The sequence below is a fragment of the Petaurus breviceps genome, unplaced genomic scaffold (genome assembly GCF_028583685.1).
Source record: "Petaurus breviceps papuanus isolate PSGF00001 unplaced genomic scaffold, PetGlider_PUasm1.0 178, whole genome shotgun sequence".
Taxonomy (NCBI): domain Eukaryota; kingdom Metazoa; phylum Chordata; class Mammalia; order Diprotodontia; family Petauridae; genus Petaurus; species Petaurus breviceps.
Window position 1 is genome coordinate 8604129 of NW_027185777.1, and position 15242 is coordinate 8619370.

General features: G+C 41.5%; 1 protein-coding gene across 1 annotated transcript in view; it reads right to left on the reverse strand.

Annotated features, from left to right (window-relative positions):
- CUBN (cubilin) overlaps positions 1-15242 on the reverse strand; it is a 298821-nt gene that overhangs the window by 164601 nt on the left and 118978 nt on the right. The window contains exon 29 of the mRNA XM_069086260.1: positions 7100-7281. Coding sequence (XP_068942361.1) covers positions 7100-7281 — 182 coding nt within the window. The remainder of the gene's footprint in view (positions 1-7099; positions 7282-15242) is intronic.

Below are 15242 nucleotides of genomic sequence, written 5' to 3' on the forward strand. Positions count from 1 at the left end.
TTTCATTAATTGCAGCAATCTTCAACAAATAGATAGATACACAGGAGCAGAAATTGGCAAAACTGTCCATAAGGTAGGTGAGGTTGGTCTTTAGTGCCTGTCATTCTTCTCCATCCTCCAGGTTCCTCTGCCTCTGTGCTCCAAAGAGCCAGTGTCTGTATCTGGCTCTCTGGCTCCAAAGTCACTAACCTGTACCCGCTTTGTGTTCTATCCATCCCTATTTTTATCTGTACCCTATGATCCAAAATTATTCCCTTTAATTAATATTCTCATAGCCTCAATGCCTTAATATCAGTTAACTTATAGAAGGAAAGAAGACTGATTAAATGAAATCATACAAAGGAGTGAAGGTCTAAGGCATGTTTGGCCACAGCTGAGAGGTACACAGGGAGACAAGAGAAATTAGATTGGATGGCAGAAGTTCATAATCAAGTGTTTGAATTCAAATTAACTGGCAACTGTAAGCCAAAACTTCTGAGATGGTTTCTATCAGTGCACAGGGTTAAACAAGATTTCAAACTCAGTGCTTTCACTCCTTGGGGTCAGAATCCAAAGAACCATCTTGGACGTTGACCTTCATTTATGGATGAGAAAAGTAAAATCCAGCTGTGGAGTGACATGCCCAAAGTCACAGAGCTTACAGAGTGACAAAGCTGGGGTGAGACCTCAAGCCCTTTGAGTTTCATGTTCTTTCCACTAGAAGATGCTGCCTCCATATTAATAAGTCATTACTCCGATATCCTTGAACTTCCCCGAAGATCCTGCTCCTGGCTCATTGAGAGCTAGGAGGATCAATTCAGCCAGTATGTGCTGATGGATGGGAATTAGAAACAATGCGGACGCTCTTGAGAACGAGTGTCACTTGAATCTACAATGGCTCCTTTGTCTTATCAGTTCCTTCCAGTCCTTCTGGAAGGGCCCAGATGAATGAAACTGCTGTTCCCATGAGGGCTCTGTGGAAAGACAGTCATGGCGGAGGAATGAGGCAGGCGGGCAGCTTGAGGCTCAGTTTATTTGGAAGGAGTTGATGTTTGTATGGCCTCCTGCATGCCATCCAAAGGCCAGCTCTGAAAGAGAGGAAGGGGGGCTTATTTGGCCCTCACATAGACAGAGGTGCAAAAGGTAGAAATGAGGCTGAAATGAGCCAGACCCCCTTTGTTCAAAATACACTTTTCCACTTTCTATGGGTTTCCTTCTTCTGCTACAGGTAGGGACAGAAGGATGGCTTTAAAATCACTGTCATCTGCCCAGAGCAGGACCCTCTGTACAAGGACAGCAGCCGTCAAAGAGTGGGGCAGAAAGCCTATGTGGAATGGCAAAACCGGTATCAGGTCTTCAAGCAAAGATGGGATGACTGCTTGTATGTTGTTGATGCTACTCTCATTCATGTGTGAGCCTCTCAGGTGCTTTCCAACTCTGAGATTCTATGATTGAACTCATTGTGATCACTAATTAAGCACCTACTTTTTACAAGGCACTACCTTTCCCCCTCTACTCTGAACCACTGTCTTGCCCCCTGGGGAATAAAACCCCTGCTATGGCTGCTTGAGCGAACAGAAAAAAACAAATACAACCTTTGATAGGTTTTCTCCCCAGGGAAGAACTAGATGGCAAGAAAATAGGGAAATATACTCTGGCTCTCTCTCCCCTAGCCAAGAAAGCTAAATCTGCTCCTTGGGGTACTCAGAGTACTCTGAGGAGTTTGAGGGGATTTTATCCTACTTCTATAGGCTGGAGCTCCCATAAGCTGTGTTCTCTCCATTGTTAGGTACCAATGACTACAGCCCAGTTCCATTTAATCTGTTAACATTATTTTTTACAGAGGGATATTATACTTATTTTGAAGTTATAGTAAGAACAAAGTTATAAATATTCCCCCCAACAACTCGAGGGCATACTCCTGGCTCAGTTCCCACATAACATTGGTCCCACCAATTTCATGGCCAGATTCTGCCTGATGCAGCTGAATGAGTCTTTGTCTCAGCTACCACTGAACCAAAGGGCCCTGAAGTTCACTCCCAAAGGTTGCTCTTTGCTCTCAGGTGTTGATGCCAGACTAGCTACAAACCCAGACTATAGCACCTTGGATGTTGAAGCAGGGACCCTCTTGACCTTTCAAAACTCACAAGATTGGACACTCCAAACTCTTCACTTAAAATGGAAAAAAATAACCCAATACAGAAGCAAGGTGCTGAGATCCATTCAAAGGATGACCTGGCCTCAGAGAAACGCCCCAAGACCTTTCCCCTTACAGCATTGTTTCTTACAAAATGCTGTGAATGAAGACATCAACAAGATCCCCCAAGAACTGTGAGACAGAGAATGAAGTGAAAACATGTGGCTGGCCCTGACAGCATTTCTGAAGATGCCCCCAATTCCAGTGATGTAGCCAATGGAAAAGGGGGTCCTCATAAGTGAACGAGTTACAGAATGACTGTGGAGGAGAGAATCAAGCTGACTCATCAGTTCTGGTTACATAGCCAATCAGAAAAAGGCTCTCCCTGACCCCTGAGTAAGCAGACCTTGGTGAGCAGTCACAGAATGACTTGTCCTCCATAGTCTCTCCAACTTCCATTCCACATCACTGTGTGGTCTCCCCCAGAACAGGCCTCTCAGGCATTGCATGTGGGAACCTTCTATGAGCCAAGCGAGCTGAGACCTTCGGTCTCTTCTTCCAGCCCTGAAGCCTAGGGCCATTTCATCAGCTTCAGCTGAGTTCTCTGACTGTCTCTCTTTTAGGCTGGTGTTAGGACCAGAAATGTAAGGATGGTTTTAATTCTATTTCCTGCACCTCAGCTCTTGGCCTGTCCCCCTTGCCTTTCAGTGGCTGCTGAGCATAGTGAATGGAGTTAAACTGGAATGCCAGCCAATATTGCATTTTAACTGGCTACCTTCATCCTCAGCCTCACCCACAGCCAATCTGATGCTCAGAAATCAGTGTCATGGAAATGGCTGGCTGCTTCAACGCGACAACAGCCTCTTGGTTGCTCATAACATGGGAATGCTGACTTGATTGTAACGGTAAATGGAGCTAACAGAGCAGAAGCAAATGGTCAAAACAGACTAAAACCACAGGCTTTGAGATGGGCTGCATCCCAAGCCTTCAATCAAAACACATTTTTATCTCTGAAATCTTGTGCTCCCAGCAGCCTGGTTTTGTTTCTCTGTCTGCTGTTGAGTCATATGCCAGAGTGCCCCATGAACCACACCCTGAGATTCTTTCCATCTTTTCCCCATTTTTGAGAGTCATGTGTTAACTATTGGTTGCATTTGTGGAGGCCAAAAGTAACACTTTATTGTTTTTGCCATGGAAACCCTCTGGCTTGTTTTTGTGAAAGCTGTGTGAAAAGTGGGCTGCAAGGACATAGGGAAGGGAAGGGAAGGAAATCCACCCCAGGGGCAATAAACCAAGACAATGGCTTGTGACAATGGCTGGTCTCCTTCTGGTCTCTACAATGACCATTTGTAAAACAGACTGTCAGCATAAAGAAAACCCAAAGTCTTTCCTCTCCTCAAGAGTCAAGAAAATAATGCTCAAAACAGTGGCATTTATCTTTCTGAAGCAAGAAAATATGTTTTTATTATGTCTGTGATCAGAAGGTGACCTGTGTAGAGACAGTCTTCTCTACAGAAGACACATATGTCATTTTCATTACAAAATATATGGAGCCAGATAGTAGATGAAATAGTCACTTTCCTCATTCCCACTCTCTGTAATCCCCCCAAGGAGGAATTATGCACCTTCTATAGAGCACTTAGAGCGGAATCCAGAGAATAAAGAGAACTCCCGGCAAGGTAAAATCTTTATGAACCGACTAGGGAGAAAGCACACCACCTCCAAGCCTCCAACTCCCCAGAAGGAGGCACAAATTAATCTGCAGGTTTGTGCTTGGGCCCCGGATTGGGATCACATCCCAAAGTATAAATACTTTGCTTGAACATTTCCCTCCCACAAGTAGCAAACAAATACGAGATTTCACACAGAAAACTTGTAAAGATGAGGAAAGATGGGAATAGTCAATGCTGAAAGGATTAGGGAAATATGGGCATGCTGATGCATTCTTGGTGGAATTGTGAATTGGTCCAATTATTCTGGAATGAAACTTATAATTATGCCAAGTAAATGACTAAAACGTTGCTACCTTCTGATCTAGAAACACAGCTGTTAGATATATACTCCAAGGAGGTTAAAGGAAAAAAAGAAAGATATATACCAGAATATTAATAGCATCATTTTTGTAGTGGCAAAGAATTGAGAATAAAGTAAATACTTTTTAAATGACCAAGAAAATGTCTACAACAATTTAAATAAGAAAAACAAATAACAAAACAATTGTAACTGAATGCTTAGAGATTTTAAGGACCAAACTTTGTCCTAAAGAAGACATATGAAAGGATATCTTCCTGATCTTTGTAGAGGTGGGGGGCCATTAGTGTGAAACACAGCTTATAAATGTCAGCATTTTTTTAATATATTAAATTTTTTCAACTTTATTTTCTTCCCCCTTTTAAAAATTCTTTATTATGAGGAATGGCTTTTTGAAAGAGGGAGTGAGAAATTGGGAACTGTAGATGATATAAAACAAAATCTATCTATACAAATTTTAAGGGAACATTCAGCGTCCTTTCCAAATGTGTTCTGTCCATTCGACTTAGGCATGTATTTGTTTTTAGGGACTAACATAGGTCTGAGTATTCTATGTAATGAGCATGAGTGTCCAGAGAGCACCATGAACCAGGCTAATAATCCCAGGGCTCTTGTTAGGTCAGGGACATTCCTTTGGGCTTCTCAAAGGAAAAATGAAAAAACCCAGAGCAAGACACAGAGTAGCAACACAGTCGAGTAGAAAGAGCTCTGGGTCTAGAATCAGAAGATCTGGGTTCAAATCCTCCTCCAACATGAAGCATCTTCACCTTGGCCCTGGTTTATCATGTGTCACACGAGAAGGTGAGACTAGTTGAAGTCTGAGGTCCCTCTTATAACTTTTGTCCTAGCACTTTGTACCCTGGTCCCCAGCAGGAGTTTACGGCTTCAGGGTGCCCCAGTACATGCCAACAGTGCAATGTATTGTGAGTCCACAGCCAAGACAACAGCAATAGCACCTTGTTTTCTCTTCAAAAACTGTTTGTTCCTACTAAAATGACTTGGCACCAACCATGTCCATAAAATCACTCTGGAATGTGATTTCTGACCTGGGGGCATTAATAGCTTTGGCCAGGATAGAGCTTAATTCTTCATGTTATAACTCTGTAATGGAGACTGGTTTCCAAACATAAGACTGAGTGACCCTCTCCTGTTCCATAAGGAGTTGGGGATGTCACCAATGCTGGATATGGTTGAACATTACTATCTAATGGCTACTGGCAGCAAAGTAGATAAAGTGACCTTGGAGTCTGCATTTGAACACAGCCTTGCATACTAGCTATGTGACTGACCAAATCATTGAACATCTCTATGCACCAGTTTCCTCATATGTAGAATGGGAAAAGTAATGATTCCTACCTCAGGGGAATTATGAGGATGAAATGAGGTAATGTATGTGTAAAGCATTTTGCAAACCTCAAGCACTATATAAAGGTTAGTTATTTATGCTGGGATAGAAATAACTATGTGGATGTTTATACATTTCTTTTTCATGACAAATTTAACAGCAAACTGAATGGTTGTTTGCATTTATATTATGTGTGCATATATATATATATATATATATTTACTTACATATATATGAGAACAGAAAAAGAGGACAGTATAAGAAATTCCAGGTTGCTTATGTACAAATGGTTTCTCTTTTTAAGTAGCTTTCAAAACTGGTTGCTTATGTATTTCTAAGGTTAGTTTATGTATGATGGGAAGAAGCATTTATTAAGCAATTACTATTGGATACTATTGGTACCAGGTCATTGGATCCTCACAACAATCCTTCAAATTATGTGCTATTAATATACCCACTTTACAGATGAGGACCCAAAGGCAGATAGAGGTTCCTGCTTTTACTCCACCCTCTTGGTTTCACTCCCTAGTAAGAGGTTAAGTTGTCTGCCCAGGGACACACATTTAGTGTCTGGGGCTGCATTTGAACTCAAGTCTTCCAGACTCCAGGCCTAGTGCCTCCAGACCTCGTTGCCTCTATGAATTGAGAGACCCCCTCCAGAAAGACAGCAGGCTTGCTCTGCTTCACCTCCCTTTCTTCTCCTATTAATGAAATGTCTCATCTCTCTGGGAAACAAACGGTGCAAAATAATTGTAAAATTCAGAATCTAAGAAAGCAGTTAACATGCATGTGAAAGTGTGTATGTACAGTACTGCATGCCTGTCAGTCATAATGACTGAAGAGATGTGACTCTTCACAATCCATCAATAAAGCAGTATTGATTAAGCCCTTACTACGTGCCAGGCACCGGTGATAAAAACACAGGAGCAAGATGGTCACTTCCTTCAAGAAGCCCCTGTTTTCCTTGAGGATACGATATGTTTCCCAACAAGTAAAAACAGGAGAAATACAAAATAAATTCTGAATACTGGGGACAGGGAGGAGACAGAACTAACAACTAGCTAACTTCATAGAGTCACGCCTTCCAACTCGCTGTCTGACAACTGCCTGACTTGTGTGTCCCCTATTCCCTCCAGGACCAAATATAAAATCCTCTGCTTGGCTCTGAAAGCGTTTCCTTACCTGGCGCCTTCCGACCTTGCAGTCTCTGCGCACCCTACTCCCCTTCAGGCACAATCCAGAGACCATAGCCTCTTCATTATTCCCCACACAGGACACCCCATTTCCTGACTGTGTATTTCCCTGGCCATCCCTCCTGCACAGAAGGCTTCACCATCTCCAACACTTGGACTCCTTTAAATCTCAGCCGAAACCCACCTTCTCCCAAAAGCCCTTCCAAGTCCCCTATAATTCTACGACTGAGATTTTCTCCATTTCTCCTGCATATGTCTTGTTTGCATATTGTCTCCCCCTTAGAGTGTGGCCTCCTTGAGAGCAGAGATTTTTTCTGCCTTTTTGTCCAGGGCTTGGCACAGTGGATGCTTCATAAGTACTTGTCAGACAGACAAAGGAGGTCTTAGGGCAGTGATGAAAAACAAAATTCTTACCTCAAGGACGTCGAATCTGCAGTTTCTGTGGTATTCCACACTGAAGTCTTCGATGGTGAGCTGAATACTGCTCCCTGGGGCTGTGCGGATGTACCAGATACACTCCTTGTTGGGTGGGTAGTTATTTGGGTACTCAGGGCTAGTAAAGAAGCCAGAAGGCCCCGTCAGCTCCCCACCACAACCTGTGAAAAATTGGAAAGCTCTGGTCAGTTACATGTATCCATGAATATCTAGAAAATGTTCGAAACCAATCGATAAAGTGAAAGATATACAACAGTGAGACTGTGGTTTATCAGCTTGGAGGAAAATCAGAAATTCATAACAAAAAACTCCTCACAAATGCTAACCCAGTGATTTTAAAAAGTAGTAGGAAGTCATGAAAGTTGCTTTTAAATTTGCTTACTTAAAGAAAGAATTAATTGTGATGCTTCTGTGACACTAGATGCATTCATCTACAGAATGGCCCTTATTTTCTTTGCAGGATGAAATGTTATGTTTTGGTTTTTTTTGGGGGGATTTTGTTGAGAATTTCTAATTTTATGTTCCATGGACTTTCTAACAAATGTTGAGTTAACAAGTATGTGGCAGAGTGGGCAGAGCACTATGCTAAGTATCTTCCTCAGATACTCTCAGTGTTACCCTGGTCAAGTTACTTAACATCTCTGTGCCCCACTTTCTTCTTGCATGAAGTAAAGGGGGTGGATTGCACTGAGTGCCTTCCATCTCTAAATTTATGACTAGAACTAAATATCTACTGGTCACCTGTGTGCCCAGCATCATAGGACATCTATGCAACAAACATTTAATCAAGGCTCTACCACGTCAAAAACAGCATGCTACCAGTGCCAGGAAAGAGGGAACATTTAAATCCACAAAGGCCCTACCCTCGTGTTCATTGTCTGTCATTCACCACTGTTTCTCTTTGTCTGAATCTAGGGCATTCAATATTTAAAATCAATCGATGAGCACTCATCAAGCACCTCTTCTGTGCCAGTTGCTGGGGATACAAATTCAACGAAGGAACCAATCCTTATACATACGGAGGTTAATTCTAATGGGAGAAGCAAAGAGGGCATCTATAAGTATATGCAGAATAAAAGTTGGGGCAGCTGGGTAGCAGAGTGTTCCCTCCAGAGCACCAGGTCTAGAGTCAGGAAGAACCTAGTTCAAATTCAGGCTCCAACACTCGCTATGTCGCCCTGGACAAATCACTTCACCCTGTTTGCCTCAGTTTCCTCATCTGTAAAATGAGCTGGAGAAGGAAATGGCAAACCACTCCAGTATCTTTGACCAGAAAACCTCAAATGGAGTCACAAAGGGTTAGACATGACCAAAATGACTGAACAGCAATAAGAATAAAAGTTAGCAAATTTTAGATCATTGGGAATTCCAAATACTGAAGGCCATATGTTGAAAAAAGATGGTTATCGAACATGAAAAAAAATCTTTGCAGATATTGCCTTTCATAGCTTTCTTGTGATATATGCACTAATAGAATCTTTAACTTGCTTTTCTCTTAGAATCTTCCTTAGATCAAAAAAAGGACCCAGTGAAGATTTCAAGAACGAAGGTATAACCCCCTCACACCCATACACCCACAAAATCTAACCTGAAAATAGCTTTTAGCACTCCTCGTCTTCCCAAACTGCGAATCTTCACAGCCCTGTTCACGGTTTTCCCTCCTTAAGCCCACAGCCTAGAGGTAATATCTTCTCTGTAAATTGCCTACTACACTTCTGAATTTTAATAAATGCTAAATTATAAAAAAAAACAAGATTATAGCAGCTAGTATAATTAGATGTGCCAAAACTGTTTATGGCATGGGTTGAACATTTTTTTAAAAAATAGAAGGGCCATGAAAAGATTAGGAAACATTCTTCCCATGAATCTAATACCAGAAGGGAAATGTCCCTGATAATGAGCCAAGGTCAACATAACTTGCATCTATGGCAAAAAAGTGGAACAGATCTCCGTTTTATAGGTAGAAAAGGCTGTTCCTGATGCTCCCTCTGGGTTTCAGCAGGGTTCGCCATTTCTTTCTTCTGTGACAGCAGCCACATCACACAGACTGATCCGTACAAATAAATATCTGTGAGGAAGTAACGTTGGCTGTTGGTGCCAGGATGTAAGATATGATAATAATAAGCTTTAAAGTTTACAAAGTGTTCTACATATGTTAACTCATTTGAGTCTCTTACCCTCTTCCTCCATTTCAGTACATCAGAGAACTTATGAAACCATTGTTAGTTGTCATTATATCTAAGAATTTCATAATTGCTCCCTTGGTCCATCGCATTCCCTCTCTGATTTCAGTGTCTTCATAAACAAACAACAGGGTCCCCATGCCCACAGGCTGATTGATGCAAACCAAAACAGTAATATCAGATTCTTGGCTCTCGATGGTACCTTTCTGACTACAGAGAAACATTTTAATCCATTCAAGCAGAACTCTGGAAACTCACAGTGTGGTTGGTTTTTTTTTCTTGGCCCCAAGATAAGTAGTTTTTTTTTTTAATTTTCTTGGGGTAGAAATGTGCTTTCCAGTGGTATCTTATGCACAACACTCCAGGAGGTTGGGTGACTTCCCCAAGGTCCCAGGGTTGACACATGACAGACCTGGTGCCAATACCTGAATCCAGGTCTTGTCCCTACAAGTCCAGGGGCCTTTCCACTGTACCATACAGTCCCCCTACCTTCCTCCTTCTACCTCTGACATTTAAGATAGCAACAATCAGGGGCGGCCAGGTAGCACAGTGAGTAAGAGCATGGGCTCCAGTGTCGGGAAGACCTGGGGATCGAATCCAGGCTCTGACACTTAGCACCCACCCAGAAACACCTGGCCATATAACCTTGAGCAAGTTACTTAACCCTGATTGCTCATATAAAAAAAAAAGATAGCAACAATCACGCCTCTTAGTACCAAAAGCAATTTGTTGCTATTCAGTCATGTTTATCTCTTCCCCACCTAGGGTTTTCTTGGCAAAGATACTGGAGTGGTTCACCATTTCCTTCTCCAACTGATTTTACAAATAAGGAAACTGAGGCTCAAAGTCATACAGGTAGTAAGTGTCTGAGGCCACATTTGAACTTGGGAAGATGAGTCTTCCTGATTCCAGGCACAGCGCTCTATCCACTGTGACATCTAGTTGCCCAAAAGCAATTTAGTATAGAAAAAATTAAGGACATATGTATTTGGTAGAAACTAGCATTGGAACTTAGATATAAAGTTCATAAAAACATGATGAAATTTGACCTTTCATGGAATGGAAGTTTTGCATCTTTGTCTTCCTGAGTTCTGATAGATCTCAGAAATGCTCATTCCTAAATGCGGTGAGAACTAGGTATTATTTATTGCTGCAGTGTAAGTCTAATAGGTAGTCTAATAATTTGGTATGAAGGCTCAATCTCTCCATCTCAATGAAAACTCTACTAGGTAAATAGACTACATCTGCATCATGGAAGTCATGTGTTTTTTCTCAATCTCTGAAAATTGATTTTCCTGAGTTTTTATTGTATTTTTTAAAAAAATGAGGTGGCCAGGTGGCACAGTGAATAGAGTACTGGACCTGGAGTCAGGAGGACCTGAGTTCAAATGTGATCTCACACATTTAACACTTACTAGCTATGTGACCTTGGGCAAGTCTCTTAGCTCCAATTGCCCAGCCTTCTCCCCATGCCCCCCCCCAAAAGACCAAAAAAATCTTTTGAGTTTTTTTTCACTGAATCACAGAATCTTTGAATTAGAAAACCTTCAGAAGTTAACTGACTCAATGTACTCCTTAATAGAAAAGCACTTCCTAATAAACCCAACAAGTTGCCTTCCACACTCCTTCTAAAAACCTCCAGGGATTGTGAACACATTACTGGCCAGTTCATATTATCATTATCATTATTATCATTATTATCCTAACGTTGCCAGGCCTCCAGTTTGGTGATAACTTTCTTCTGTACTCCTGCTGAGCACAAACAATGTTGAGTAATATAGGAATGACCTTGAAAATAAATGTTTAATAATCAGGCTCTCAAAAAAAAAAACATGCACACACTTTTAAGTTTAATTAGCACTATTAAAACTTTCTAAAGTCTAGACCAGGGCTTCTTAAACTTTTTCCACTTGTGACCACATCAGCGCTTCTTAAACTATCGGCTGCAACCCTACATAGAGTTACAACCCACGGTTTAAGAAGCACTAGCAATAATCAGCAAAACAATAAATCAAGCCCTGATTTCTAGGGATTGCCAATTTTTAAGTATAAAAACTTTCCCTGAAAATTTAGCAATGGGTCTCGGGAGGTAGTACCCAGAGTACTCTTGCCTTGAAGTATTACTGAGTTTACCAGAAATCTCCTTTTTTGTAATTTCCACCCATTAATCCTAGTTCTGTTCTCTAAAGCCACATGGAGAAAGTCTAATCCCTCTTTCTTATGATAGTCCTTCTTGAAGATGCTTATCCAGTTCCTCAAAAATCTTTTCTTCTCTTGGTTCAATATCATAATTCTTCCCATCCTTGTATAACATGGTACAATGGACAACAAACATTGTGCCATGTAGACCATGAGTCTCCTAACCATCATCCTGGAATGAGAATACCAAGATGTGTGAGGTTTAGTTTAACCCCTAGGAACTCAATTATTAGTTATTTACTGTTCCAGATACATGACTTGAACTCCCTATCCCCTACCTCCCTGATGTATAAAGAATGGTGACCCATACCAATGTTACACTGTGTCACTGAAGGATCCTAAAAGGTGACATACTAATTAATGAGGAGGGGTGAGGTATAGCAGAAATTCACTCACCCTACAGTGAGCAAACCACCATAGAATTCAAAGACAACCAATGGAAAAGTGCTCTTTCCTCACACTCTCTTCCCCTCCTCTCACTCCCAACCAGTTCAAAGCTACTCCTCTCCAGTCCCTATCAAAGTCTATCCTTCCCTTACATTGTGCCCTTTGTAATCCCTGATCTTTTCTTTTAAACAAATTTTCCTTCAATGTATTTGTTACTAGGGGTGGCCAGGTGGCTCAGTGAGTAAGAGCACCGGCTCCAGTGTCAGGATGACCTGGGGATCAAATCCAGGCTCAGATGCTCAGCACCACACCCAGAAATAACTGGCCATGTAACCTTGAGCAAGTTGCTTAACCCCCATTGCTTTAAAAAAAAAAGTATCAATGTATTTGTTACCAGAGTAAAGAAAACAATATACATAATGACTACAACAGTGTAAACCAAAAGAATAACCACCACAAAACAATAAAAAATGAGTGCTGAAGATATACAGAAGACAATTATGGATCCAAGAAGACTTGTGAGTGTCAGACTCCTATCTTTCCACTACTTTGCAGAAGGAGGAGTCCCACAAGAGTGCAACATTGCATATGTTTTCAGATTTTTTAGCTATATTGATCAGTTTTGCCATTTTTTCCCTTCCTCTTTTTTTAATTAAAAAATTTGTCATAGGGCATGAATTTGGGTGAGGGGAGGAATAGAGAGGAGCATGAGGCAATACAAAAACAAAAAAAAATGTATGCCAATATAAACTTTTTTAAACAAATGCCCTTCATTCGAGAACTCTTCTTCACACAGTCTTGCTGTTCTCTCTCACTCACAGATACCTGGCCCTTTTCTGAAGATGCCAAACTCCCTCCTGTGGGTTGCTCCTTCCCTCATGCCCCATGATGCACCTGGCCAGGCACAGGAGTTGGTGTAACCCACTGCCACTTCCTGACCCTCTCTTTATTTCTGTCTCTCAGCAATGTTCTTTTGAAGACCAGTCCTTCTGTATTTATAGCACTGACCAGGTCTTCATTGATGCAAAGTCTCCAAGTCATTCTCCCTCCTTGAGAATCTGGCTCGTACTGTTTCCTTCTACCACAATCTCTGCCTTAAAACTTTGTGACTTAAGTAGATACCCAGATATGCCCTCACCTGGCTCATCAACCTCAGCTATCAAGTCATCCATGGGGATGGTCATGCTGAGATCTCACCATGAGCCATCAATTGATCAATCAGCAAATATTCACTTAAGCACTGTGATGTGCTGGGCACTGTGTGGGGCACCAGAGATAAAGAATTAAGTAGTCCCTATGTGTTCCATATACCCCCCTAGAGTGGAAGCTCCATGAGGGTGGAAGTATTTTTATTCTACTGGTCATCATTCCTCCTCTAGTGTCTAAAATGGTCATCATGCACATTAAGCATGGCTGCTGTGTAATTTGTTTGGGTATATGCTGATTTATAAACATGTTGTCTACCCCAATAGATTGTAAATTCCTTGAAGGTGGGACTTATTTCAGTTTTTTGTCTTTGTATCCTTAGTACAAAGCATAGTATCTGGAACATAATAGCTGTTGGATAAATTGGTTATTGGTTTGAAACACTTATGAATTGAAATTCATTTGATTAATTGAATTGAAAAGTAAATCATTAAAATCCTTTCTTAAAATCTCAGCATATGTAGAATAAAATCTTGTCCATAAGCAAATACCTGTATTGTTCAATTTTTAGTAGTTAGCCTTCATAGAAAAAAAATAGTACTGGTGACTAATCTTTGGTTGATTTTATTTTCATCCTAACTCTCAGTCAAAGGCACATTGATATGACTATATATGGAAGTATGGAAATCTTGAAAGCTGTTTCAGAGCTTGTTTGTATGAAGGGAAGGGGAAAGGAATAAGTATTTAGGAATAACAGTCTACTATGTGCCAGGCTGTGCTAAGTGCTTTACAAATATTATCCCAATTGATCCTCAAAACCACCATGTGAGGTAGATTCTATTGTTACCCCCATTTTGCAGTTGAGAAAACCGAGACAAACAGAGGTTAAGTGATTTTTCTCAGGATCACAGGGCTAGTAAGTGTCTGAGAGCAAATTTAAACTCAGGTCCTCCTGACTCTAGGCAAAGTGGTCTATCCATTGTACCACCTAGCTCCTGAGTAGTTAACCTCAAAAGTTTACATAAGAACACTTGCTAAGATAATTTTGTCTTTCTTAGATAACAAGGGGGGAAAAACCCCTGTAGCAGTAAGCACCCCAGCATCTCCAGGGTGGCTGCCAACACAGGTTCTTAGATCTGCTTTTCTAAAGGAAAGCAACTCAAAATGGGTTAACGATCTTGCTTTAATCAAACATGTGTCATTTACCTAGTTCAGGGGAAAAAGTCAGCACCCCGAACTTCAGAGAATACAAACAAGTTACAAGCAGAAGTTACAAGAAGACAGAGAAACACATTAAGCAGACAGGCCTCCAACTGTCTGACCATTACATCCATACTTAGTCACAGCTACCAGAGAGGGAAGCACCAAAATTTGGGTTTTCAAAGCAGGGGGGCTCGATGGCTGCCCAGAGTCTCGCCTGGTCAAATCACACAACACTTCTCAAAGTGAGCCCCAAAGCAAAGCCTCACATCAGGGTTTATATAGCCTTCTCCTAGGTCAGAGAATGTCGCAACGCTCTTGACCCAGTGCCCAATCACAAAGTATCAAGGTGTGGGTGTTCCTGAAAACCAGCCTCCCGCCACAGGCTCCAGGTGCACTTAATCCCATCAAAGGGCCTAGGGTCAGGGAAGATCTTATTCCCATTCCCATAACACCTCCCCCAATTTATAAATTGTAAAATTTCCAAGCTGCCTCTCCCCCAAATTTTTCCACTTTCTTCTCCCACTCCACAGCCTTATTTGAAGGAACAGCTTCAATACAGGCATAGGATGCTGAAAATAAAGATGAGCAAGGGTAAAGGCACAAGGGTTAAAAGTACTTGCTGCACAGCGCGTAAATTCTCATAGAAAGGCTCCCCAGAAGCAACGGCTTCTCGTTCCTTTTGTGTGTGGATGAGGAATCACAATCTGTAAAAAGAGAGGAGAGGCCCCTGGTTTTTCTGCAACCCTGATCCCACCAGTGACTAGAGGAGCCGGTTTTACTTTTGCATCACTGAAAGCCCCCAGAAGACAGAAGGGGCAAAGAAGAAATGTAATGGTTGAGGGGAGGAGGAGAGAGTGTGAACTCTGGACCTACTCTGGTCCTGTCTGACCACACCCTGGCCTGAATCCCTGAAGAGCCAAATTATGTTACACAAAATGTTACACAAAATGAGCCAAAACAGATCTATCTATAGTTAGGTAGAAAGATCGATATGTATGCATAAA